This window comes from Daucus carota, chromosome 9 (assembly GCF_001625215.2).
Source record: "Daucus carota subsp. sativus chromosome 9, DH1 v3.0, whole genome shotgun sequence".
In the NCBI taxonomy this organism is placed as follows: Eukaryota; Viridiplantae; Streptophyta; class Magnoliopsida; order Apiales; family Apiaceae; genus Daucus; species Daucus carota.
Genome location: NC_030389.2, coordinates 23,688,830 through 23,713,107, shown reverse-complemented (window position 1 = coordinate 23,713,107; position 24,278 = coordinate 23,688,830). Strand labels below are relative to the sequence as shown.

The following is a 24,278-nucleotide window of genomic DNA, read 5'->3' as shown; positions in this document are numbered from 1 at the left end:
TGAGTTTTCAACCTTCCAAAGATTTCATCCAGAGACATCTCTTCAAGATCATGATTGTCTCTTATAGTGGTTACTTTCAAATCCCACTTTTCAGGAAGAGCAAGCAGAAATTTGAGATTTGAATCTTCCAAATCATATTCTTTGTCCACAAGAGACAAGTCATTCAGCAGCTTGACAAACCTGTCATAAAGATCAATCAGTGATTCACCAGATTTTGAATCAAAGTGTTCATACTCTTGAGTAAGTATGGTTCTTCTGTTCTTTTTGATGGCTTTGGTTCCTTGACATCTGACTTCCAAAGCATCCCATATCTCCTTTGCAGTTTTGCACCCAATTACTCTATTGGACATAGCATTGTCCAGAGCACTATGCAACAGATGCTTCACCTTTGCATCCTTACTGATAGATGAGATGTCCTCTGGAGTATAATCCTTCTTCTCTTTAGGGATCATCTTATGGGGTTCATCTCCCACTGCAACAGAGAGCTTTGTTGGCATGTGTGGACCATCATAAATTCTATCCAGATATTCTGGATCTGTAGATTCCAGAAACATGATCATTCTTACTTTCCAGACAGAATATTCAGATGCCCTGAGGACCGGAACCCTAAGAGACTCATATCTACTGTTTTGTGATTTCTCAGACATGATTGTGTGATTAAGATCTCACTGTAGGTATATCAACAGAGCTCGTTCTGATACCACTTGTTAGGCCGAATAAACTCACTATATAAGATAATATAGTGAACACAATCCAAGACAAACACAAGTATAAGAGAATAAATCAATAAACTCTTATTCACAAATCACAGTAGCTTACAAATAATCTCTTAGTGATTTATATGTTATCACTAAGAGCTGCTAGGTTACACGAATGATATTCAATTGTTAACCCCTCTAGAGTAAACCCTAAGCTGTGTTTATATACACAGTTACATGATATCTACTGATTGATTTATAATTATCTGCTTCCTAAAATAATCTAATCAGTAGCTATCCGTCTGCTGTCCTGATCTGCACAATCTCTCTTGATCTTTATCTTCCTTATTTAGTCAGATATGCTCCTGAAAATCAGCCGCCTGCAAACTCTGATCATCACTTAAACTCTGATCCAGCTGGCAGTCGTTAAACTCTGATTTCCAGCTAAACTCTGATATTTGCCTCTGTACACTAAACAAGTTAGATACCTGTGACATCATCAAATATGTAACAGATAACAAAGTTGATTTATTTATATAGCACTTACAGGTCAAGTAACATTTGTTCCCACCTGTATAACTGGAAGTTCTGAGGTGCAGCTTCTGTTGAAGAACTATGAGAAGAATAGCCATCAACCGTGGTGAACGAGGAAAGCCCGCTGCTACCAAATCCAGATAAGGGCATAGACTGGAATGTTGAAATAGCAGTAGCACCAATAGGGCTGATTCTTCACGATGTCCGATATGCAATACCAAGTAGCACTCCCCCCTGCAAACCAATAACCTAGAAACATATCTATGGATTTAAAAGGCCATACCAAAGTGGTCAGGCATATTATTGGGCCCTCGTAATAATTAAGACTAGACAACAAATATTACGAACGTGTAGACAATAAACAGTAGATCTCCTGAACCAATCAGGAAAAATAAGCATACAAATTATTGAGAGCTAATGATAAAATCAAAGGGAAGCAGTGATCAAGCTGTTAGTAACAATGTAGTGATGAAGTACAACATTTCACTAAAGAAAGTTCTATAGTATGACTAAAATATCAATGACTTACTAGAAAGTACTCCATCCGTCCCAGTCAATTGTATACAGTTTCCTTTTTTGGATGTCCCATCATTTCTATACATTCCCAAAATAGCAACTTTTTATAATATAAAACACTATTACACCCACTACATTCTTCCACTATCTTTATTCTATAATAATAAAAACATTATTACACCCACTACTTTCCTCCACTATCTCAAATCTATTACTTAAAAATAAGTGGGACCCACCACTTCACCCACTTTTCATCTAATTTTACTCATTTCTTACACTTTTTCTTGGTCTCCGTGTCCAATCCCAATGTATATTATTCATTGGGACGGAGGGAGTAGCAGTTAATAAGTAATATGCCTTGAGTTGACATTCCTATTTGAAATTCAGAAAAAATCAGTGTTTGCATTTTCTGTCCGAGTACAAATCTTTTATTATCTATTTTATGCACATCCTTGCAACACGTCATTTTCCCATAAATTTCAAGTGATTCAATGTAAGTCATATTCCAGGTAGTCATCTTACTTACATATGTGACGGAAGTGTTTCAACTAAATATATAAGCCATAAATTAACCTAATTCTAACTTAAGTTGAATGAGATCATACTGTTACAGTTGGGAAAACTGGGTCCGAGAGGAACCTACCCTAAAACATAACACACCCGTACAAGTTTCGAGCCCTCGACCTTTATATGGGACAACCAGTCACTTGTGTTCGGATTCAATTATTAAGTTACTTTAGCTATCATTTTCCAGATAAGAAAACACAATCGCAATAAGGAGTGAGTTTTTAGTATTCGGACTAAAGGCAACGGAATTCCAGTGTACAACTGTACAACTAAAATGTAATTGTACACCAACAAAAAGGAATTCTTGTTTCAGAATCTACACGTCCGTGGGATGCAATCATTACTTGAGGAAAAAAAGCATAAAATAACATTTAACTCACTTCTTTGACTAGATTTATTGCTTACACATACATGAGAAAAAAAGTGTTTTTAAATTATAGTCGATGACTAATTTTTTTAAAAAAAATATACATAAAGGAGAATTTATTGTAGCGACTTTTTGTGAATTTTATTTATTGAAACTTTTAAATTTCATAATTTATAAAATCTACAAATTATGATATGTAAACCTAATTAATTATATATATGGTTAAATGTTAACTTTGTGTTTTAAAACTGAATATATCTTTCAACTACAGATATATTATAATTTTTCAAAATTAACCGCTATAAAAATATTTAAAAATTAATATTATTCGTACCGTTTGTATAAAGATTTTATAAACGATGTTCCGACTTATAAGCATGAATATGAAAAATTGAAAATTATAATATTTTTTACTGACTTATTCTTATTTTTTAAAATTTAATTTTGTATATAGATTTTGTAAAAGATGATTTACTGAGATTATGTTTGATTATCACGGACTCGAACAAAAATTTAAACAAATGAACCAGAAAAAAAAATGACAGCTGGACAATTTACTTGGACACGTGGTGTCGAAAGAAATTACTTAGGTGATGTTTGGCTCCGTATTAAAATTCCAATTTCTAAATTTATAATTCACGATCATTATTATAAAAATTTGAAATCGAATTTAATTGGTTGATTTACAGATTCAGGATTTATCAAAAATTTGAGATTATTCGAAATGAAAATCAGATGTATTTTAATATTAAAATATTATATAATATTTAGTTATTATTGTATTGGTTATTTATTAATAAATATTTCTTTACTATATCATAAATTCCATTGTTCATATTTAAAATGATATAGTATTTAAACTTTAATAAAGTCATATATATATTTCGATTTAAGTAAATTTAAAAGGCGTAATTGAATCAGTCGGCAACATTAGAGGAGATTAATCGATTAAATTGGTGATTTTCAGAATATGGTTCACAATTATCCTATTTGTACAGTTTATTATAAAAAATTTATAAGACAATTTATAATTATAATCCTGGTTATGAGAAGTTTGAAATGTTAGATTTTTTTAAAAACATATTTTCATTTTTGAACTTATTTTATAAAATTAAAAAAAAAAACTATTTTTGAAGATAAATTACTATATTTTTTCGCGTTCACATGAGTGCGTTTATGTTTTTGGGAGTTCGTTTATATTTCTGATCACAACTTCCGATATGAAATTCAAAGGGATCAAATATCTTCTTTTTAATGGAAAGTTTTTCGGTCACAGTTTAATAAACATAACTCGATCTTTAATAATAATAAATTCAAATATCAATTTTAATTTAGAAAGAATAGCATTATATTTATTAAACCATTTATATTATTAAAATAATTTTTATTATAATTCTAATGCTTCATATTATTTTATGAGTTGAGCAGATATAAGTGAGAAGTAGCGTACTATTTATATGTTCAAAATTATGAGTTAACTTCCTATTTATAACAAAATTATAAATTTTTGAGTGTTTTTTTTATATTTGAAATTTGATTCTATTCAACTTCCAACTTGTAAACCCGAATCTGAGAAGTTGAAAATTCTAACGTTTTTTAGTGATTTATTTCTAATTTTGAAATTTGATTTTACAAAAAATATGATAATAAGTTAAAAATCCTGACTTGAATTTTTTTAAAATTTGATTTTACGAAATGTATATATCCATTTTAAAATATAATTTATGAGACTTTATTATTTTAAGAAAAACCGCTGTGTACGTGTTAATATCGACAGTAGCTTTGGTTTTGGACCGTATTTATTTTAAGAAAGCAGTGGCATTATTGTGGATACGGTAGTTTGAGTCAGGACATTTCAGTAATTTCACAGCGAATTTGGTACTCGGTGGATTGTGATACCGAGGACCATTACCCTTTGATCAGCTTCACAATTCGAAACAAACACCTGATTCACTTCTCCACCCCTACATGAACAACTAATTACACACACACACACAAGATCCATTTCATTTTCAGATTTGGTTTCCAGATCCAAAGCTTAATTGCAGTGTATGTGTGTAAATACACACAGTGATTGACTAATTGAAGGGCGAGAATGTTGAAATTGAAGGCGTTTCGTCCGACGAATGATAAGATCGTGAAGATTCAATTGCATCCAACTCATCCCTGGCTTGTTACTGCTGATGCATCTGATCATGTTTCTGTTTGGAATTGGGAGCATCGTCAGGTCCAAAACTCACTTTTCGAAATGTTTTTGTGTGTGTGTTTAATTACTGGATGTAGTTGAATTTTTTACGATATTCGATGTTTTTAGGTGATTTATTGTTTTCGTGTGCATATTACCAACGATTAGTGATGATGATATAGTTGGATGTAGTTGTATTATGCGATATGTAATGCCTCGATAAATCGAAATTGATTATGTTGATTGAGTAAAGTAATTCGTTGGTCCTGAGTATAGCAGATGTCGGTTAATTAATAATCTGGACTAATTATGAATTTCTTGGATCCTGAGTGCTATTTATTAAGTAGATGCTGTACTGTAGTTAGATGTGGTTGGAATTGTTTTAGTTTCTTATATTATCAGCTTATTTATTGTCTACGTATGTGCTCTTTTTTCTTAAGAGCTATAAGAAAATTGGATATGTGTGTGTTTTTGTTATGAATGGTAGTATAGTTGGTTGTTTGTTTCTATATCTGATTAGAGGGATGGAATAGTTGGATGCTTGGGATGTAGTTCAAATTATTTTGGTTGGTATTGTTATCAGGTGATATATGAGCTTAAAGCTGGTGGAGTCGATGAGAGGCGCTTGGTTGGGGCTAAGCTGGAGAAACTTGCAGAGGGAGATACAGGTACCTGAGTTTTGCACAAACAAGTAGTTCATTTAGAGTTGGCAGTTGATTACTGACCTAGTACAACTGTATATTAAGAGTATAAGCTTCAGCAAGTTGTTCTATGATCAAGTATCCATGTGGTGTATAGGAAGTAGTGGTTTTGTGTATGTTTTTAATGACCTTGACCATAAGATGGTCATAAAGTAATTGAAATTAAGAAAAAAGAAATACATAATTGCAACTTGCTAGGCTATATGCAATTATCTGTCAATAACAATTTTTTGTAATGCGGTAAAAAGTATTCAGATATTATAGTGGATATATTGAGGAATACTTTCTTTTAAATAATTAAAATAATCTGATATATCTTCTTCAATGGTAGAATCTAGAGGAAAACCTACAGAAGCCATACGGGGAGGGAGGTATTGGACCTCATTATTTGTTTTTTTTTATATCTTTCTTAGCCTTATTACATTCGGATGAAACCTGAAACTCCGAATGGGGGATATGTCCTAAGTGTTAAGCAGGTTAGCTTTTATGACGACGATGTGCATTTTTGGCAACTTTCTCGTAATCGGTCTGCTGCTGCGGAGGCTCCAACAGCAGTGACCAATGTCACATCAGCATTTAGCTCTCCTGCTCCATCAACGAAAGGAAGACATTTTATTGTCATCTGCTGTGAAAGTAAAGCCATATTTCTAGACTTGGTGACTATGCGTGGCAGGGATGTTCCTAAGCAGGACCTTGACAACAAATCACTTCTCTGGCAAGTCTTCTCTATATTCACTCTTTCTTCTGTTTGTTGTATGTTGGAAAAGGAAATGATCTTGCTGCATTATACTTCTATCTTCATTTACTAGATATATCCCAACATGAAGCCTTGTGTATAACAAATATGAATTGAATGGTTAAACTAATATTGGTTACTATAGAATTATATAAATTCCGGTCCACCATTTCTTACCTAATCATCGCTACTCTGTGATACATATAGGGTATTCCGTACACATAGTGATTATGTTCTGAACATCCTATAGTTAATTTTATATCTTTGTCGTTTCTACTTTCTAGCTGGTGATCAACTTTGGAAAATTTGATTTGTTAAAATAGTGAAGTTACAACTAATTGGACCCCTCAAGTAGATTACTATAGCAGCAAAAAGAGATGGACAAAGAGAAACATGCGAGAAAGTACTTATAAATCTTGAACATCTAACAAGGCTGCACCTTGTCTTTTACATTCTATGGTTCTATCTAATTATTTTGATATATAATTTTTAGCTAATAACTTTGGAATCTAATATTTAGAATATACATTTACAAGGTTGCAGACTCTTTTCTTTCCAAACACTACACGCAAATTCATCCGAGGGTAAGGACCACGGGCGAAATAAACATTGAAAATGTCAAATTGAAATACTTTTAGAGCATCAAGCTCAAAATCCTATTAAATTAGTAGTGTAACCCAAGTTCATACTGCAAGTATCAAGGCTGTGGTGGACGATGTTGTAACCCAAGATTTGTTTTCTAGATGAAATTATAGTCTGTAACGAGTTGAAGAAAGAAAGATATATAGTCTTGAGAAAATGAGAGAAATATTAGGACATATTATCATCTTTCTTATGAGTGCTTCAGTGCATCGGTAACACTTTCTTTCACTTGCAGTATGGAATTTCTTTCTAGGTCTGTTGTTGGTGATGGTCCTCTGGTAGCTTTTGGGGGTTCAGATGGTGTAATTAGAGTTCTCTCAATGATAACATGGAAGGTTTGCAATTTCATTTTTAGTGATACGTTGGATAAACTTTTAGCTATCTATGTATTGTGCCTCAATGTTTGGTTTTTTTGCAGCTTGCTAGAAGATACACAGGAGGTCATAAAAAATCAATATCTTGTTTAATGACCTTTATGGCTTCCACCGGAGAGGTAGTCTTAGTTTCCTTTAGTTGAAATTATTTTTTCTAATTTTAAATAGCTAGGAATTGGTCAGACTACATCCAAAGATCCATAACTCAGTTTGTGGGGAGTCAAACAGTGATTTGCAGGCTTTCTTTCTATGCTTAGCATTGAGTGTCATTATCAGCTGCCACTGGCCAAACAGTCTATGTAAATATTTAATTTCGTGGACCCTTGTTCAGTTTAGGAGTCCAGTGGTTCTAAATTTTGATCTTTATATTTAAGCCGACAGTCGATTGGGCACAGTTTATAGTTCCTATAGATGGAACCTAGGGGCAGTACTGTTTGGCTGCATTCTGCCAATTTGAGAAGGGGTGGAAAAGCTTGTTTTTTTAGTTCGCTAAATCTATTAATACTTGAAACATATTTATTTACCTCATTTCTCTACCATAATTTGTTTTTCTTATCTGGTCAATCTATACCAGTGTTATCGAAAGCATTAAGCGCACCGAGGCGCAAAACTCTCTGGAGCCTAGGCGCAAAGCGCAAAAGCGAGGCGCGCGCTTCTTTGAAGCTAGGCGCATGTTTTACAAATTTTTTTATTTATTATTTAGGATATATGTATATAGGTTTATAACATAATTTATACCTCATAATATATTAAATCACACTTTAAGCCAAAAATAACTTAATTTATCCTTTATAATATATTAAATAATACTTTTAGAGGGAAAAACAATCCTAAAATTAAATATTAAAATTCAAAATTTATGTTTCATAGGCAGAATTCCAGGCTTCCAACCAACCACTCATTGCTTTCATCAACATCAAGGAGTGATATAGGGTCAGTTTTATCTCTTAATTCAAAGCGTCTTCTAAAATTCTTTTTTTTGTTATGGGTTAGTACTTTTGGGCCTTAAAAGTGACCCAAAATTCTTTTTTTGTTAGTACTTTTGGGCCTTAAAAGTGGCCCAATAACATTAAATATCTTATTATGCGCTTAGCTTCGCTAAAGCGCGCTTTTCTACCGCTTCGTGCTTAAGCGCGCTTTGTGCTTCAAGGCTAAAAGCGTGCGCTTCAATGAAGTTGCTTTGCTTCGACATATATGAGGCGCTAAGGGTGCGCTTTGCTTCGCTTTGCGCCTAGGCGCGCTTTTCAAAACACTGATCTATATATCGAATTAAGTATATAACCAATGGGTGTGGCTTATTCTCATTCAAGCTATAGGAATAACACACTTGGTATTGTACCTACATTCTTGTATCATACATTAAAATTTTATCTTTACCTCTGAACAAATATCATTTTCTCAGTGTTTTCTTTCATCACTTGGCAGCAATATGTTTCATTGTAAATATGTCAACTTAGATATTCAAATTCTTATTTTTTTCCTTCATTAGAAGACTGTCCTTTGTGTTACAGTTTAACCCTTTTTGTGTTTTTTGTATAGGCACTTTTGGTTTCTGGAGGTAGTGATGGTTTACTTGTGCTTTGGAATGCTGACTATGGCCAAGACTCACGAGAACTTGTGCCAAAGCTGAGTCTTAAGGTACTTATATGTTTATTCTCTCATTAGTTTAACCTCCTCATTTTATAAAACATGTGAAGTAATTGTTAGTTTCTCACTATTGTATAGTATACAGCAAAATATGGGCAATGACATTGTCATCAATTAACAGTATATATATACAAGTTGTAGATATTCATATACATTAAAACATGTGAGCAGTATCTGCAAGGCGTAGCCTAGCAGATTCCACTCCCCTCTTGGTAATAAGAGGTCGAGGGTCGATGGATGAATGTGTATGTGAGTATTTAAATTGCTTCAATTGACCTTTACCTTAGAAAACATATAAGCAGAGAATCAACTTATAAATCTAGTACATATTACAAGTGAAAGTGTTACTAGTACATAAAATATGTAGTAAGATCATAATACATTTATTAGCGGCTTTAGATTCTCTGCATCCTATCAATTTCTTTCCCATTCTGGAAGTCTATATGCGTTTTAGATTTTTAATATAACTCAAATGTAAAATTTTACATGTTAGAGGAGTATTAAACCTTCTAATTTGAAATTTAATAATTTAAATTTTGTTTTTGTTAATCTGTATAGAATTTAAATTTAACTTCTTTAATTGTTTTATTCACATATTGTCATAAACCTGCTCTGGCTAATTAAGGACCAACTATACATCCAGTGAGAAGAGACCGTAGAAATTTTCCATTTTATGTTTCGTTGTGTATGTTTTTTATAACGTGGAATCCTACTTGTAAGGCGCATGATGGCGGGGTCGTAGCTGTTGAGCTATCTAGGGTGATGGGAGGTGCACCTCAGCTCATTACTATAGGCGCTGATAAGACACTAGCAATCTGGGACACATTATCTTTCAAGGTAGCTGATCTCTGTCGTTTATTTGTAATTTCTTCATGTTGAGTAGAAAAGCTGTACCTTTTCTTTCATTTGCTCCCCCCGCTCCCCCTCCCCCCTCTCTCTATATATGTTTAAATTATTATTCATCCCTTTCCAGGAACTGCGACGTATTAAACCTGTACCAAAAATGTCGTGCCACAGTGTGGCATCATGGTGTCACCCTCGAGCACCCAATCTTGATATATTAACTTGTGTCAAGGATTCCCACATATGGTATGCTTATTTTGCCTTCTAGTAGCAAGTGGTTTTGTTAAAAACAGTTATATATCTTATTGATTAAGAATACGAAGGATGTTTTATGTTTTATCTCTAGCGATTAAAAGCATGCTTATGCAACTCTGCTGCAGAAATTAAGGCCAATCGATCTTTTAACATCATTAATTTGCGGACTTTTTCATCTTTAAATGGACTTGTTTGGTGAAGAAGAGAAAGTTTGTGAGAAAGCGTAACTTTTGTTTTATATGAGATGCCTGCCTTACTTGCAATTTACATGATTATTATTTTTTGATGTCTACACAGGGCTATTGAGCACCCTACGTATTCGGCTCTAACAAGGCCATTATGTGAGCTTTCCTCGTTAATTCCTCCACTAGCACTTGGATCTCACAAAAAACTGAGAGTATGTACATCGCAGCATTAGTTTGTACTTGCTAAATTTAGATGACTAGTGTTTTTTTTTAATATTTAATGTTCAGCCACAGAAGCTCTAATGTTTAGCTTAGTGTGGCATTTTATGATGGGAAAGTATGGTTGTGGTAGATCTAATTTCATATATTACCTTGTATATTGCATGAGTGTGACTTGAATTTTGATTAACAAATATGCTTATGAAGTTGTACCTGATACTGCTCTCACAAGTTGTATGCGTAGAACTTTAGCATTTAAGTGTCAGATAATGGTTGCTCCGACTACTGAATAATGTCTAAATAGACGATAAGGATGCTTCAATACGAATACTGTTGGGATCGAGAGTTGTAATTTGTAAATATGTAAGCTCAGATACAGTACAAGCTTTTGTATGGCCTCGAGGAGAGTCATTGAAGGGGAACAGAAATGAACATAGAGTATTATTATACATGTTACTAGTTACTTCAATATATCTTTTGATGTGGAGGAAAATAGTGTATATATCTATATGTTTTATATATGGGGCTAGGAGTTTATTGAATAATTAGGTTACTTAAAAGCTGAATAATTGTTGGGCTCTAGTCCATTAGGTTGTGTGTTCAGAATAAATCAAATTTATTTGAATAATTTAATTTTTTTTAAATTTTTTCTAAATTATTAGTTACTGGTTCGTAGGATAAGTCAAGTGATTACAGTAACTAAGCAAATAGGGATAGTTATTAGAAATCATTATCACTATTATCTAGGAACTATGTTATCAACATAAATTAGCCTATTAAAAGGCTGGTTTTATGTTTATAGCATATAACCGAGAGCATTATAATCATTTTTCATGCATGTGACATTTTATTTTCTTTTATATTTTTGATCAAAAAATCAACATTATGCTATTAGGGTTTTTGTTCCATATACAAGTCATGTAACCCCCATGTTATTCCTGTCCTGCATTAGTCATGATTATCAAATTTGCAATATTTTGATAAATCTTACATAGTGAGTGGATCTTCGAGTACCTAGTCTTTATTGGTAAGCTCTAATCTCTAGATGATTTAAACTTTATTCTTTATTTCTCAAACGTATGATGTATGCTAAACATTAGAATTACGATAGTTTCTAGGCTTTTATGAAATCTCGAGGAGACAATTTAAATATCCCGTTTTTAACAATGTTACATGCTCATATATCATGTTTTAATAAAAGAGTAAATGAATTGTAATAACAAAGCAATTAGCCTCTGGAAGTTGCAGTAAAAATTTGTTCAAGTTCTCTATATTCCCTTGAGCTTTATCCTTGTCAATCAAATGTAAATGATATAATCGATGAAATCACTTGTAGGTTTATTCTATGGCTGCGCATCCATTACAGCCACACCTTGTTGCTACTGGGACCAATATCGGTGTGATCATTAGTGAATTTGATGCCAGATCTCTTCCAGCTGTAGCATCTTTACCAACACCCCCAGAAAGTCGAGAACATTCGGCTGTTTATGTTATTGAAAGAGAATTAAAGCTGCTAAACTTCTCGTTGTCCAACACGGCAAATCCTGCTCTTGGGAGTAACGGGTCCTTGACAGAAAATGGAAGACCGCGTGGAGATTCGTCTGAACCACTTCAAGTCAAGCAGATAAAAAAGCACATTAGCACTCCTGTTCCACATGACTCATATGCAGTTCTTTCTGTGAGCAGTTCGGGGAAGTAAGTAATCTTTAACATTTGAGTACATCATTCGACTTCAAGTGCAGCATTAGACAGTAGAACTAGAATTACTACACATTATCTGTTAATCCTGTGTTAGATATTTGTAAACTTGTTTTTTTTACAGACATGGTCAATTACAAAACTTTAAATACTCACGCACACATGCATCAACTGGGCTTGAACCCTCCATGTCTTATTACTAAAAGAGCAAGAGGAGAGGGGAACCACTAGGTTAAGACTTGCAGTTAATCTAGTGGTTTCCAGTTTATGGCTCTTAAAAGAACTCGTAAGAGGACCTTAATATTGTTAACATGAAATGAATGACGTAATTTCTTCCCTTTCTTGGTACCTGACTAGTACTATTTATGGGTATAAACAAGCTATCTCAGTGTTTGACTTTCTTTTCCCTTGTTGCTTGCAGGTATCTTGCAGTTGTATGGCCTGATATTCCTTATTTCTCAATTTACAAGGTCAGTGATTGGTCCATAGTAGATTCAGGTAGTGCCAGGCTCTTGGCTTGGGATACTTGTCGAGATAGATTTGCTCTTTTGGAGTCTGCTGCACCTCCTCGAATCCCCTTGATTCCGAAAGGGGGATCAAGAAAAGCCAAGGAAGCTGCTGTAGTTGCTGCTCAAGCTGCAGCTGCAGCAGCTTCTGCTGCTTCTTCTGCTAGTGTGCAAGTTCGCATCCTGTTAGATGATGGGACATCAAATATATTAATGAGGTCTATTGGCGGCCACAGTGAACCGGTATCTCTTATGTTTTCACCGACTGATTTCTGCTTCACTCTGCTTAAATCAAAGAAATCATATTCCTTTTCTTGTATTTTCCTTTAAGGCTACGAATGTGATTGACATGCTTGCATGTGAGTAAGAGGAATTAATGACACCTTTAGACCTTATGGAATGGCTCATATGTTAAAGGCCTAAAAGTCAGGCTTAGTTAGTGATATGCTTTCTCATCTTAGTATCAGTAGGTAGATTGCCTTGAACTTTCTAAAGGATGACCAACAAAAACGATTTATTATTGGAGTTGGAACTATAGTTCAGTTGGGACTAAATGGGGTAAGTTGAATGTTATTTTATGCTTTGACTAGGCTTGCATCAAAGACTGTGCTGCAGAACATGCAGAATTTATGAGGTTCCTGTTCAAGTACCTTTCCTCAAGTAATGATTGCATCCCACAGACGTGTAGATTCTGAAACAAGACTTCCTTTTTGTAGGTGGACTATAACATTTCAGTTGTACTGGAACTCTGTTGCCTTAAGTCCGAGTACTAAAAACTCACTTCTTGCTGCCATCGTGTTTTCGTATCTGGAAAATGATAGCTAAAGTACCTTAATAATTAAATCTGAACACAAGTGACTGGCTGCCCCATATAAAGGTTGAGGGCTCGAAACTTTAATGGGTGTGTTATGTTTCAGGGTAAAGGTTCCTCTTGGACCCTGTTTTCTCAACAGGAAAAGTGTAATCGCATTCAACTTAAATTAGAATTAGGTTTATTTATGGCTAATATATTTAGTTGAAACACTTCCGTCACATATGTAAGTAAGATGACTACCTGGAATTTGACTTTACAATGGATCACTTGAAATTTGTGGGAAAATGGTGTGTTTCAAGGATGAGCATAAAATAGATAATAAAAGATTTGTACTCGGACATAATATGCAAACACTGATTTTTTCTGAATTTCAAATAGGAATGTCAACTCAAGCCATATACTTATTAACTTTCTACTTTCTAGTAACTCATTGATATTGTAGTCATGCTGTAGAACTTTCTTTAGTGAAATGCTGTACTTCATCGCTATATTGCTATTAACAGCTTGGTCACTGCTTCCCCTGTGATTTTATACTCAGCTCTCAAGAAATTTGTATGCTTACGTTTTCTGATTGGTTCAGGGAATCTGCCGTTTATTGTTACACGTTCGTAATATTTGTTGTCTAGTCTTAATTATTATGAGGGTCCAGTAATATATGTCTGACCACTTTGGTATGGCCTTTTAACTCCATAAATATGTTTCTAGGTTATTGGTTTGCATGGGGGAGCGCTACTTGGTATAGCGTATCGGACATCGCGAAGAGTCAGCCCCGTTGCTGCTACTGCTATTTCAACATTCCAGTCTATGCCCTTATCTGGCTTTGGTAGCAGCGGGCTTTCCTCGTTCACCACTGTTGATGGCTATTCTTCTCATAATTCTTCAGCGGAAGCTGCACCTCAGAACTTCCAGTTATACAGGTAGGAACAAATGCTACTTAACCTGTGAGTGCTATATAAATAAATCAACTTTGTTATCATTTGTCTTGTGCATTAAGCAATCTATTTTCTATCCATCCAGAAGTTTTGTGCATCAAGTATTGAGCAAATATGAACTCTTGAGTCTTCTTATCTTTTCTTACAAAAATTCTCTGTCAACCCCACTAAGTCCTTAAATATCTGGACTTCTTCTTAGTCTGCGTGAGTGTCGAGCACCAAATAGCTATCTTGTATATCCTTGGTTACTGTAGCTGTGTCGCATGATCCATCTGAGCTCAATCTTATATGTTATCTTATTTATGTTGATAATTGGTGCCGGTATTGTTTTTTAAAGTCCCAGCCCGGTTTGCTCAAAATTATTAAAATTGCAGTTAGTAGATTGGATGTGTGAGCAAATTTATGCCGAGATTTTTTAAGAATCGGTTAAATTTGCAGTTGGGAAAACTTTCAACCAGTCGGTGGTCTTCTTCCTCAACCAGAATGGACAGCATGGGACCAAACGGTTGAGTATTGTGCCTTTGCCTATCAGCAATACATTGTCATATCTTCCTTGCGTCCTCAATATAGATACTTGGGAGATGTTGCCATTCCATTTGCTACAGGTGCTGTTTGGCAACGGAGACAGCTCTTTGTGGCTACACCAACTACGATAGAGTAAGTACTATTTAACAAGATCTTACTCGTGTATTACGATATATTCTTTAGCTTTTCTATGTAAATAGGGCTGTAAATGAGGCGAGTCATTTGTGAGCAGCTTGGTGTTGGTTCGACAAAATCTTGTAGGTTTTTTGAATTTCTGCTCGAATTTAAATGAGCGGAGCTGAAAGCTAGATACTGTAAGAGCCGAACTTTATCAAATTAAAGTTTGGCTCGTGAAGCATTTTGAAGTATGTACTGCTCGACTATGAGATACCATTGTTCACTAATTTGGATGCACAAATTTGGCATTTAATCTATGGGTGCCTAAGCATAATAGCTTCTTCTGTACTGTTGAATCTTGAGATAAAAAGAAGTATATCCTTTGCATGTTTTAATTGGAATTTAGAAGTCTAGATAATGTCTATAGTATCGACAATTAATGCTATTAACAGTGGCAAGTACGGGTTGAAGTAATGAGCCACAGACTAAAGACCAGTAAAACTACTTAAGATCATAGGATAACTAAGACAGACATTTGAGGTAATCCAGGAAAGATTTCAAAAAATCAGCAACAGTACATAACCAACTTCTGTACAAATGAAAGTAAAAGACAGAATTCCATGTCCATTAAGAAACAACCACAACAATATAATTTTACTATCCTCCTTTTGTGTTTTACTTTTTAATGTCTACTTAGCATTGTCCTTGAATAGCTTTTTTTCGCGTGTTTTGATTTTTAAGGTTTGACTTGGGAGACTCACAAATAAACAATTAAAAAACAGATTGAAGGATTAAGAATAGTAATGAAAGTCTTACTAAGCAAAAGCTGAAGCAATCTCAAGTTAACATATCAGATATAAGTAGAAATGCACTGCCGAGCCGTTTTTAAGCATCACCTGGAAAAAAACACACACTCTGTGTATACAATTTAAGAGTTAATTCTAAACCGCTACGTATGCAAGTATCCAACTGCGTCATCGCTGTCTAATCAAATGGGTTATAGTACTGCCTCTTGCTAATTTGTGTCCCATGCTAAGAAAAATAAGTTACAGTCAATTATCATACATATAAAAGATAATAATCTACAGTTTCTAAACTGTATGCTCGATTCCTAGACAGAAGAAAGTTCTACAGCCTAAATTTTCTCAAGCACAAGCTTGTCTCATTTAACAAATGGACAGTTAACATTACCTGCCTCACCAAGATTGCATTGTAGTAGAGTTAATCACTTAATCTTTTAGGAAATTATGTGGATCTTATTAGTTAATGAGAGAGAAATAATTTTAATGGATGGAGATATAACTTGTTAGCATGGTGAGGACTTCAGCATTTGCATATATACTAGCTATATAAAGACCAAACCTTAGTTATGACCAGCCTTTGCTGAAGAGCTAAAATTCTTTTAGTGTTTACTTTAATGATTAATCACATGGTTTTTCTATACAGAAGATGGTGTGGCCTTCTGGATTTTTTTTTGGTTTGTGGTTAACTACCTTTTATAGTTTGCATGGGAAAGATAAAAAACCAAATCCAGAAATCAGATGAATAAATTAAGAATAATTTACATGCATCATTTCTTCACCTATGCTATTTGAGAAATTATTGTGATGAAATACCTGTTTTGTGTGGAAACTTTAGGTGTGTTTTCGTTGATGCTGGTGTTGCTCCCATTGATATAGAAACTAAACGGCGTAAAGAAGAGATGAAACTGAAGGAGGCTCGTTCGAGAGCTGTTGCAGAGCATGGTGAGTTGGCTCTGATTGCGATAGATGGTCCGCAAACTGCAACACAGGAGCGGATTTCTTTGAGACCTCCAATGCTACAGGTTAATATATAGCTTGTTAATGTATAATTGCATTTTACGAGTAACTTTCTTAGTTTTTGTCGTGTAGCAGTGTTTGGCAACTGTAGTTGTTGTATGCAGCGACTTTGAAGTTTTAAACGCATGGATTAAATCTAAAATTTGCCCACAAGTCCATACCAAATGGAGTGATAAATAGTTCTGATGTTGGTAAAATTTACCAATCCTTCGTCCAATATCTGATCCAATTTTCTTGTGCAGTTAGCTTCTACTTGAGCAAGTTCACATTTTGAATTATAAATTCAGTCAAACTGACATGTGAGTTTTCATGTCAAGATATGTTCTCCCCAGTATTAGTTATTGACAAAGTAATGTTCTCAATCGATTATTACTCCAGTCACACTGAGGTTGACTGTTATATGCGATTAGCCCTGGGATCATGGATTCATATAAATTATAACCATCTTTTTTTTTTTAATCTCAGTAAGTGAATGGGAGTTTGTGAGATACTATGGGTAGGCAAGTGAAGTGAGTTAGTACCTGTAGGTCTTTATCTTAAAATTTTAATATACATTAGAATATTCCTAAGTTTGTCTTCTTATTTCGTTGCTCTACTTGAATTTATTTATAGGCCCTTAATATGTAGGTAGTTTAGAATCTGCTTAACTTGTGAAAAGCTATATCCTGCAGAAGTCTAAAATCAAAGATATTAATTTTCGAACTAAATTTTGTTCCTTTTATTGTAGCAGAAGCTTATGTTTTCTTTACTTTAATTGTAAAGTACTGCTATGTGTACAGTCAGAAGTGTACAAATTATTGTTGCGTAAAAGTTGTAGCTTACTCCCTATAATATATTAAATTATGAAGATTCCCATTTACTAAGTACCATGTGTTTATTTGATTTGTTTTGGGCATAGCATATTCCTTATAAAAGAAAATCTTGTCAGGTTGTGCGGTTAGCATCTTTTCAGCATGCTCCATCTATCCCTCCATTCTTAATGTTACCTAAACAATCTAAAGTTGGTAGTGAAAGCTCATCCGTGCCTAAAGATATGGATAGTAGGAAAGTCAATGAAGTTGCTGTCGGTGGGGGAGGGGTGGCAGTGGCAGTAACTCGTTTTCCAGGAGAACAAAAACGGCCAGTTGGACCTCTTGTGGTAGTGGGCGTTCGGGATGGTGTTCTTTGGCTTATTGATAGGTAATCTCTCCTTGATTTTAAATCTTATATATTTAATCAGTATAAATGATGTGTCTGAATTGGGCTGGAACTTGCACCTCGGTGATTAAGAGTCCTGAAATTTTTACATGAAATTCTACATTTGCTGCATTCACAGTGATTCCTGGTTAACCTTCAGATCAGAATCACAAGGTTCTCAAATAATAATTTGAACTCACTTGTACCTTGACATAACTACAAAGGCTGGCATTACCATTTATTCTGTCCTTTTGTATTCGAATTAGGTTTTTGATGCAACAGTTGTATTATAATGCTATTGTTTTTGTGAGTTGTGGACGACACTCGCCATTTATAAAGCTGGCAATTCAAACATGGAACAAGTTTACTTTTGGGAAGAAGCTAAAAATATTTTTTTTTTTCTAGTTTTTTCTTGATATTGATATGTTTAAAGTTTGATCGGACTTAATGGAATCTATGCTTTTCTATGTAGTAGGAATATTTGTAATGCTTTGAAGCCTAGTATTTTAGTTAATTTTCTAAAAATTATGACCCTAATACATTCAGAGACATGCATAAACCTATATATAAATTATGTTCATCCTTGAAGTGAAGATGAGATACAATATATTGCTAATCCTCTGTCTAGACATTCAAGGTATAGGGATTACCTTTCCCTTGTTTTACGCTCTATGCACAGAAAATTTACCTTTGCAATTATATCATTTAATAAAGAGTTAAAAGCGATGTTACGTTGTGACAGCAAACGATAGATTTTCTAGTTGAAACAAGATGACGTTTTCGTACTACAAGTTTTTAGATGGGTTCCTATTTTGTCTCACATTTCTCATCAAACAAATATTGACGTAGCTTAAAGATTTGCTATATATTACTGATGTATTATTTTCATTTCGAAATAGATACATGTCTACCCATGCAATATCCCTCAGCCATCCCGGAATCCGCTGCCGTTGTCTAGCTGCCTACGGAGATGCTGTTAGTGCAGTAAAATGGTAAGTTTTATTAACTTTATGGTTTTCAATTGAGTTATGTCTATATTATTTTCATGTATATCTACAACTACCTTCTATGCAGGGCAAGTAGGCTTGGCAGAGAACATCATGATGATTTGGCTCAGTTTATGCTTGGGATGGGTTATGCTACTGAAGCACTTCATTTGCCTGGGATATCTAAGAGGTTTAATTTGCTTCATGCCAAGTTCTAAGTATACTTGATTCCAATCTGTAAAACAAGGCCTTTGCTATAAGTCGAGCTATGCATTCAAATAGTTTATCGTAGCGCTGAATGTTTATATATCAATCTCGGTATTCTTTGAATTTTTTCTACTGCTACCAGAATCAGGAATTTTATTGACTAATTTGAGCATATTGTTTCAGAACTGTTGAATAATTTGATTTTGATGGAATTTTTAATTTACGTTTGCCAGATTGGAATTTGACCTGGCAATGCAGAGCAACGATCTGAAAAGAGCCCTCCAGTGTCTTCTAACAATGAGTAACAGCAGGGATATTGGAAATGAAACTGTTGGGCTAAACTTGAACGACATTATGAGTCTAACTGTCAAAAAGGAAGATATTGTGGAGGCAGTTGATGGAGTAGTGAAATTCGGGAAGGAATTTCTTGATCTTATTGATGCTGCAGATGCCACTGCTCAAGGTGAGATTGCTCGTGAAGCTCTTAAGCGGTTAGCTGCAGCCGGTTCAGTGAAGGGAGCTTTACGGGGACATGAATTAAGGGGATTAGCCTTACGATTAGCGAATCACGGGGAGTTGACTCGACTTGGGGTATATCTTGATTTTTTGCTTTGTTTTCTTTTTGTTTCGGTGTTCTATTTCGCGTTAGAATAAAAAAATAATATTAGTTGGTGCATGGCTTTTAGCCATCTGCCTATCTTCCATGTCTGGTCTGTGTTCTATAACTGCATGTATGAGTTGTGACTTGTGAGCTATATACTCTTCAGTCCTTTAGCACACATTTATGAACATTTCTAACAGTTATTTTTTGTTTGTTTTGCTTAATTATAGTCCAGGAAATCTGCAATAAAATAAGTAGGTGTTATCTGCAGTATTCGGTGCACTTGATGTTTGTAGATAAATTTGTGCAATAGGTTTGTCTGTGCTGATTTGTATGAGTAACCTGATTGGCAATATTTCCTGCAGGGATTGGTAAACAATTTGATTGCTGTTGGTGCCGGACGAGAGGCAGCATTTGCAGCTGCACTTTTAGGAGATAATGCATTGATGGAAAAAGCATGGCAGGATACTGGAATGCTTGCTGAAGCTGTATTACATGCTCATGTATGATACACTTTTTTATTTACAACTTTTTCTGGCGTTTTAGGTTAGTTCTCTGGTCTGACCATCCTAGTATTCTGCAGGCCCATGGGAGACCTTCTTTGAGGAGTCTGGTTCAGGCTTGGAACAAGGTTTTGCAGAAGGAGATGGAGCATGGTCCTTCAACCAAGACAGATGCTGCAGCTGCCTTTTTGGCTTCTCTTGAGGAACCCAAACTTACCAGTCTAGCTGATGCTGCAAAGAAGCTTCCCATTGAGATTCTTCCCCCAGGGATGGCATCTCTTTATGCTCCTAATCCTGGTCAGAAGAAATCCACCGGTGCAATTCAGGGTTCGCTACAAGCAGCAAACAAGCCATTATTACTTGAAGGTTCTAATTCGACACCAGCAACTGCTCCTCAGGCTGCAGAATCTGGAACTTCTCCAGCGGCGGAGGAATCAGGCGCCCCTACCTCAGAATCAGGCGCTCCCCCTACCTCAGAATCCGATGCTCCCCCTTCATCGGAATCAGGCGCTACCCCTGCATCGGAATCAGGCGTTTCCCCTGAACCAGAATCAGGCGTTCCTCCTGAACCAGAATCAGGAGCTCCTACTACACCAGAATCAGGTGCTCCTACTACACCAGAATCAGGTGTCTCAGAATCAGTCCAAGTGCCAACACCAGAAACTGATGCTCATTCGACTTCAGAATCAGGTTCTAATCCTCCTCCAGAATCAACTAATGGTGCAACAGGACCCACATCAGAATCAAGTGCAGCAGTTGCATTGGACACAAGTGAACGATGTTCAGATAATCCATCTTATGCATCCCCTGTAAGTATGTCCAGTATAGTACCAGCCGAAACTCCACAAACATCTAGTAATCCAGTACCGACAGAAGCTCCTAACCAGTTACCAGAAGTATCAAAGCCGAGTGTCCGCCCAGAATTACCAATGAATTTCTTTACTTGACACTAGCAACCTGGTAAAGCTGTTGATTTTTTGGTATACAGTGTGTTGTTTTTACCATCATATGTTCTTATGGGAGAGGAACTATCATCACAGAGTATAAAGTGAGAGTAGGGTTTGTGTTGTGGCGGACTTGCTATCTTTTACATTTGGCTTGACAATTGTTATACTACTTTAGTGTGTTACAATTCATCCATTCTTTTCCTCTGATCTTGTAATACTCCCATGCCAATTTAAACATGTCTTTCTGTTTTTGAAGCTATTCAAAAAGTGTAGGCCTCTTTTGTCTTGAATGTCTTGGATGCATAGTCAATTATTATGAGGCCACCTTGTCTGTTTTACAAACAAATGTGGTGCTTCCTTCTGATTGGTGGGTAGGAGAAATGAAGTATGCACAATGGATATTCCCTTTTTTTGTATAAGAAAAGGTATTAATAGTCTTCTTTTTTAACATAAATTTTCTTGGTATTTGATTAAGATGAGTTCAACATGAATTCATATATATTTTCATCATATATTATCTCTTATATTAATATCTAGAGAAAGACGAATATGTTTTTTATTTTGGGAGAAGGGGTAGGTTCACGACCTTAGCTGGTTAACAGGAATACACGGAAATAGTAATGAAATTTTAGTATAAAAACACATTATTTTCATTCTCGTTAATTGGATTAAATTTTATCATATTAGTCGGATTGAATTCACAAAGTTGCCATGTTCTTGGGGATGATCAAATAGTATTTATTATTTTTTAATTTAGGCCCAAAATTACTTTTTAATATTAACATATATTAAATCAAGTCTTAGAAAAAATGGTAGTTGTGTGAGCACAATTAATCCATAGGATAACATTATTTAATTTTTGTCTGAAACTAACATTATTTAATTATATTCTAATTCAAAATATTCCAAAATGTTTGAGGCAATTAGAACCAGGACAACTCAAATTGTAAGTCTATAAGTCACATTAGTAAAAAAAAAGAAATAGAAATATTTCAAAAACGTAAAGCCACCGACCCAAAAAAAGAGCATCACGTGTAATTTGCTGTATTTAACTTGAAGAGAAAGCCAACGCCGTATAAAACACCATCTAGAAACTAACTTAGGGTCTGTTTGGGATTACTGTTGAAAATTGCTGTTGCTGTGAGTAAAAGTGCTGTTTAAAAAAGTGCTGTTTAAAAAAGCTGATACTGTTTGGTAAACTTGAGTTCAAATGTGCTGTTTGAATAAAAGCTGAAAACAAATTGTTTGGTAAATTTTTTGTTAAACTGCTGTTTAGAGTTATAATTATAAATAAAATAATATTTTATTCATTATTTCATAGACAAATATTAAACAACAAATATAATTGTGTAAAATTAGAAAATAAAAACAAACTGAAACCTATGATTCTTGATCTCATGTTAATATAAACGTAAAGTCATTGTTGTTTAATACAATACGAATTACAATGAAAAAAGTTTTATACGGTGTATTGCATGCATGTTTTGGTGTTCTATTAACAGTTGCAAAACTATAAAATATTTGTTTTCTTTAAAATTTAATTGATTATTTTGTATGATGTATGAGGATTCCGTCCCCCTGAGTTGTATACATTGGGGGACGGGGACGCGGCACGGACTTTAATGCTCCTGTAAAGTGTAGTTGTGTAATTTATTTTTAAAATTTTCTTTTTCTGAATTAAAGTTTGGATGTTATATTTTTATTTAGAAAAAGAAAATCTCGAAAATAAGTTACGGAACTATATTTTATAAGAGTATTGTAATGTGTGTCGAGCAGTTGAAAAGAAACGTATACAATTAAATGGGACAGAGGGAGTATAATTTTAAGTAATGATATTAAAATCATATTTAGAATATAAAATCATATTGGATAAAATTTATGGCTTTTTATAAAAATTACAGTATTCTACTTAAAAAAACTACATAATTTCTGAAAAATCATTTATATTTCACACACAAATATAAAATAAAAATAATTTCATATTATTAACATACAATTTTTTTTATGTGACTGAGACTACTTCTATTTTATTTAGAACACCAATATTAATTCTTATATTTATTTAAAAATTATATAAAAATCTTTGCCATTTACCAAATATACTACTTATGTTTATTTTATATATGTAAATATATAATTTTCTTCTTCAATTAATATATATTACTCAACAAATTTAATTTTTGCCTCTATACTATAATGAAATTTTTTTAAACAAAATTTAATGAAACCAAAAAGATATAACTTTAAAATTCATTTAAACAATATTTATTTCAAATGTTTTCATTTAAATTTTTATTAGAAAAAATTCAGCAACAATAATCATGTGTAGCCAACAATAATCCAGAATATAATAAAATGTGTGTTATATGTGTGTTTTGTTATTTTGTTTTAAGGGTAAACTGCTACAATATATTTTATAAAAAATAGTTGCTTCTGTGAGGGTTTGATGCTGGGTCTGTAACAGCTGCGCGCAACAGTGCTTTTGTGAAAAGCAGGGGTATACCAGCTTTTACAGAAAGCTGCTTTTGGACAAAAAGTGTGGTTAGAAAAAGCGCTTTTAAATTTTACCAAACACCTTTTTACAGCGGTTTGAGAAAAAGCTGCTGTTGTGGTTTGAAACCACAACCCCAAACAGGCACTTATTCAAAAAGTCAAAAAGTACCCCATCATATACTCATATATTACAACATATACACACGCCTCCGTACACCCCCAATTCCTAAGCTGTTGGAACTTGTAAACCCCACCCTTACCCCCTCCCACCTCCTATACTTACACCTATACATACACAAATGTCTAAACCCTAAGAGCAAGTCCAATAGGTTACCTATATGATGTCCTAAACTCACATTTAGGTAATATGTCAAAAAAAATGTACTCCAACACTATCTTAGTGTTATCCTAAATCATTAGCACAACCTTAATTCTCCTAACCATTATCTATTAATAAGTAACTTTTAACCATTACCTATTTAAT

General features: G+C 34.2%; 1 protein-coding gene across 1 annotated transcript; it reads left to right on the top strand.

The window, feature by feature from the left end:
- The first annotated feature begins 4,511 nt into the window (after positions 1 to 4,511).
- LOC108192633 (uncharacterized) lies at positions 4,512 to 21,560 on the top strand. Its single transcript, XM_017373352.2, has 21 exons — positions 4,512 to 4,909; positions 5,451 to 5,535; positions 5,900 to 5,939; positions 6,035 to 6,283; positions 7,182 to 7,281; positions 7,365 to 7,439; positions 8,860 to 8,958; positions 9,688 to 9,804; positions 9,941 to 10,056; positions 10,363 to 10,462; positions 11,806 to 12,164; positions 12,589 to 12,916; positions 14,193 to 14,404; positions 14,858 to 15,076; positions 16,700 to 16,886; positions 17,810 to 18,060; positions 18,957 to 19,049; positions 19,132 to 19,233; positions 19,484 to 19,841; positions 20,217 to 20,354; positions 20,435 to 21,560. Exons 1-21 carry the CDS (start codon positions 4,778 to 4,780, stop codon positions 21,299 to 21,301), a joined length of 4,227 nt encoding a protein of 1,408 aa, XP_017228841.2. The 5' UTR covers positions 4,512 to 4,777; the 3' UTR covers positions 21,302 to 21,560.
- Positions 21,561 to 24,278: the final 2,718 nt, after the last annotated feature.

What these genes read in the sequence shown, in the direction of transcription:
- LOC108192633 (XM_017373352.2), top strand. Translation starts at nt 4,778, where the DNA reads ATGTTGAAATTGAAGGCGTTTCGTCCGACGAATGATAAGATCGTGAAG. An exon ending in TCTCAATGATAACATGGAAG is followed by an intron (nt 7,282 to 7,364) that starts GTTTGCAATTTC and finishes GTTTTTTTGCAG; the next exon opens with CTTGCTAGAAGATACACAGG. An exon ending in TTGCCTGGGATATCTAAGAG is followed by an intron (nt 19,234 to 19,483) that starts GTTTAATTTGCT and finishes TACGTTTGCCAG; the next exon opens with ATTGGAATTTGACCTGGCAA.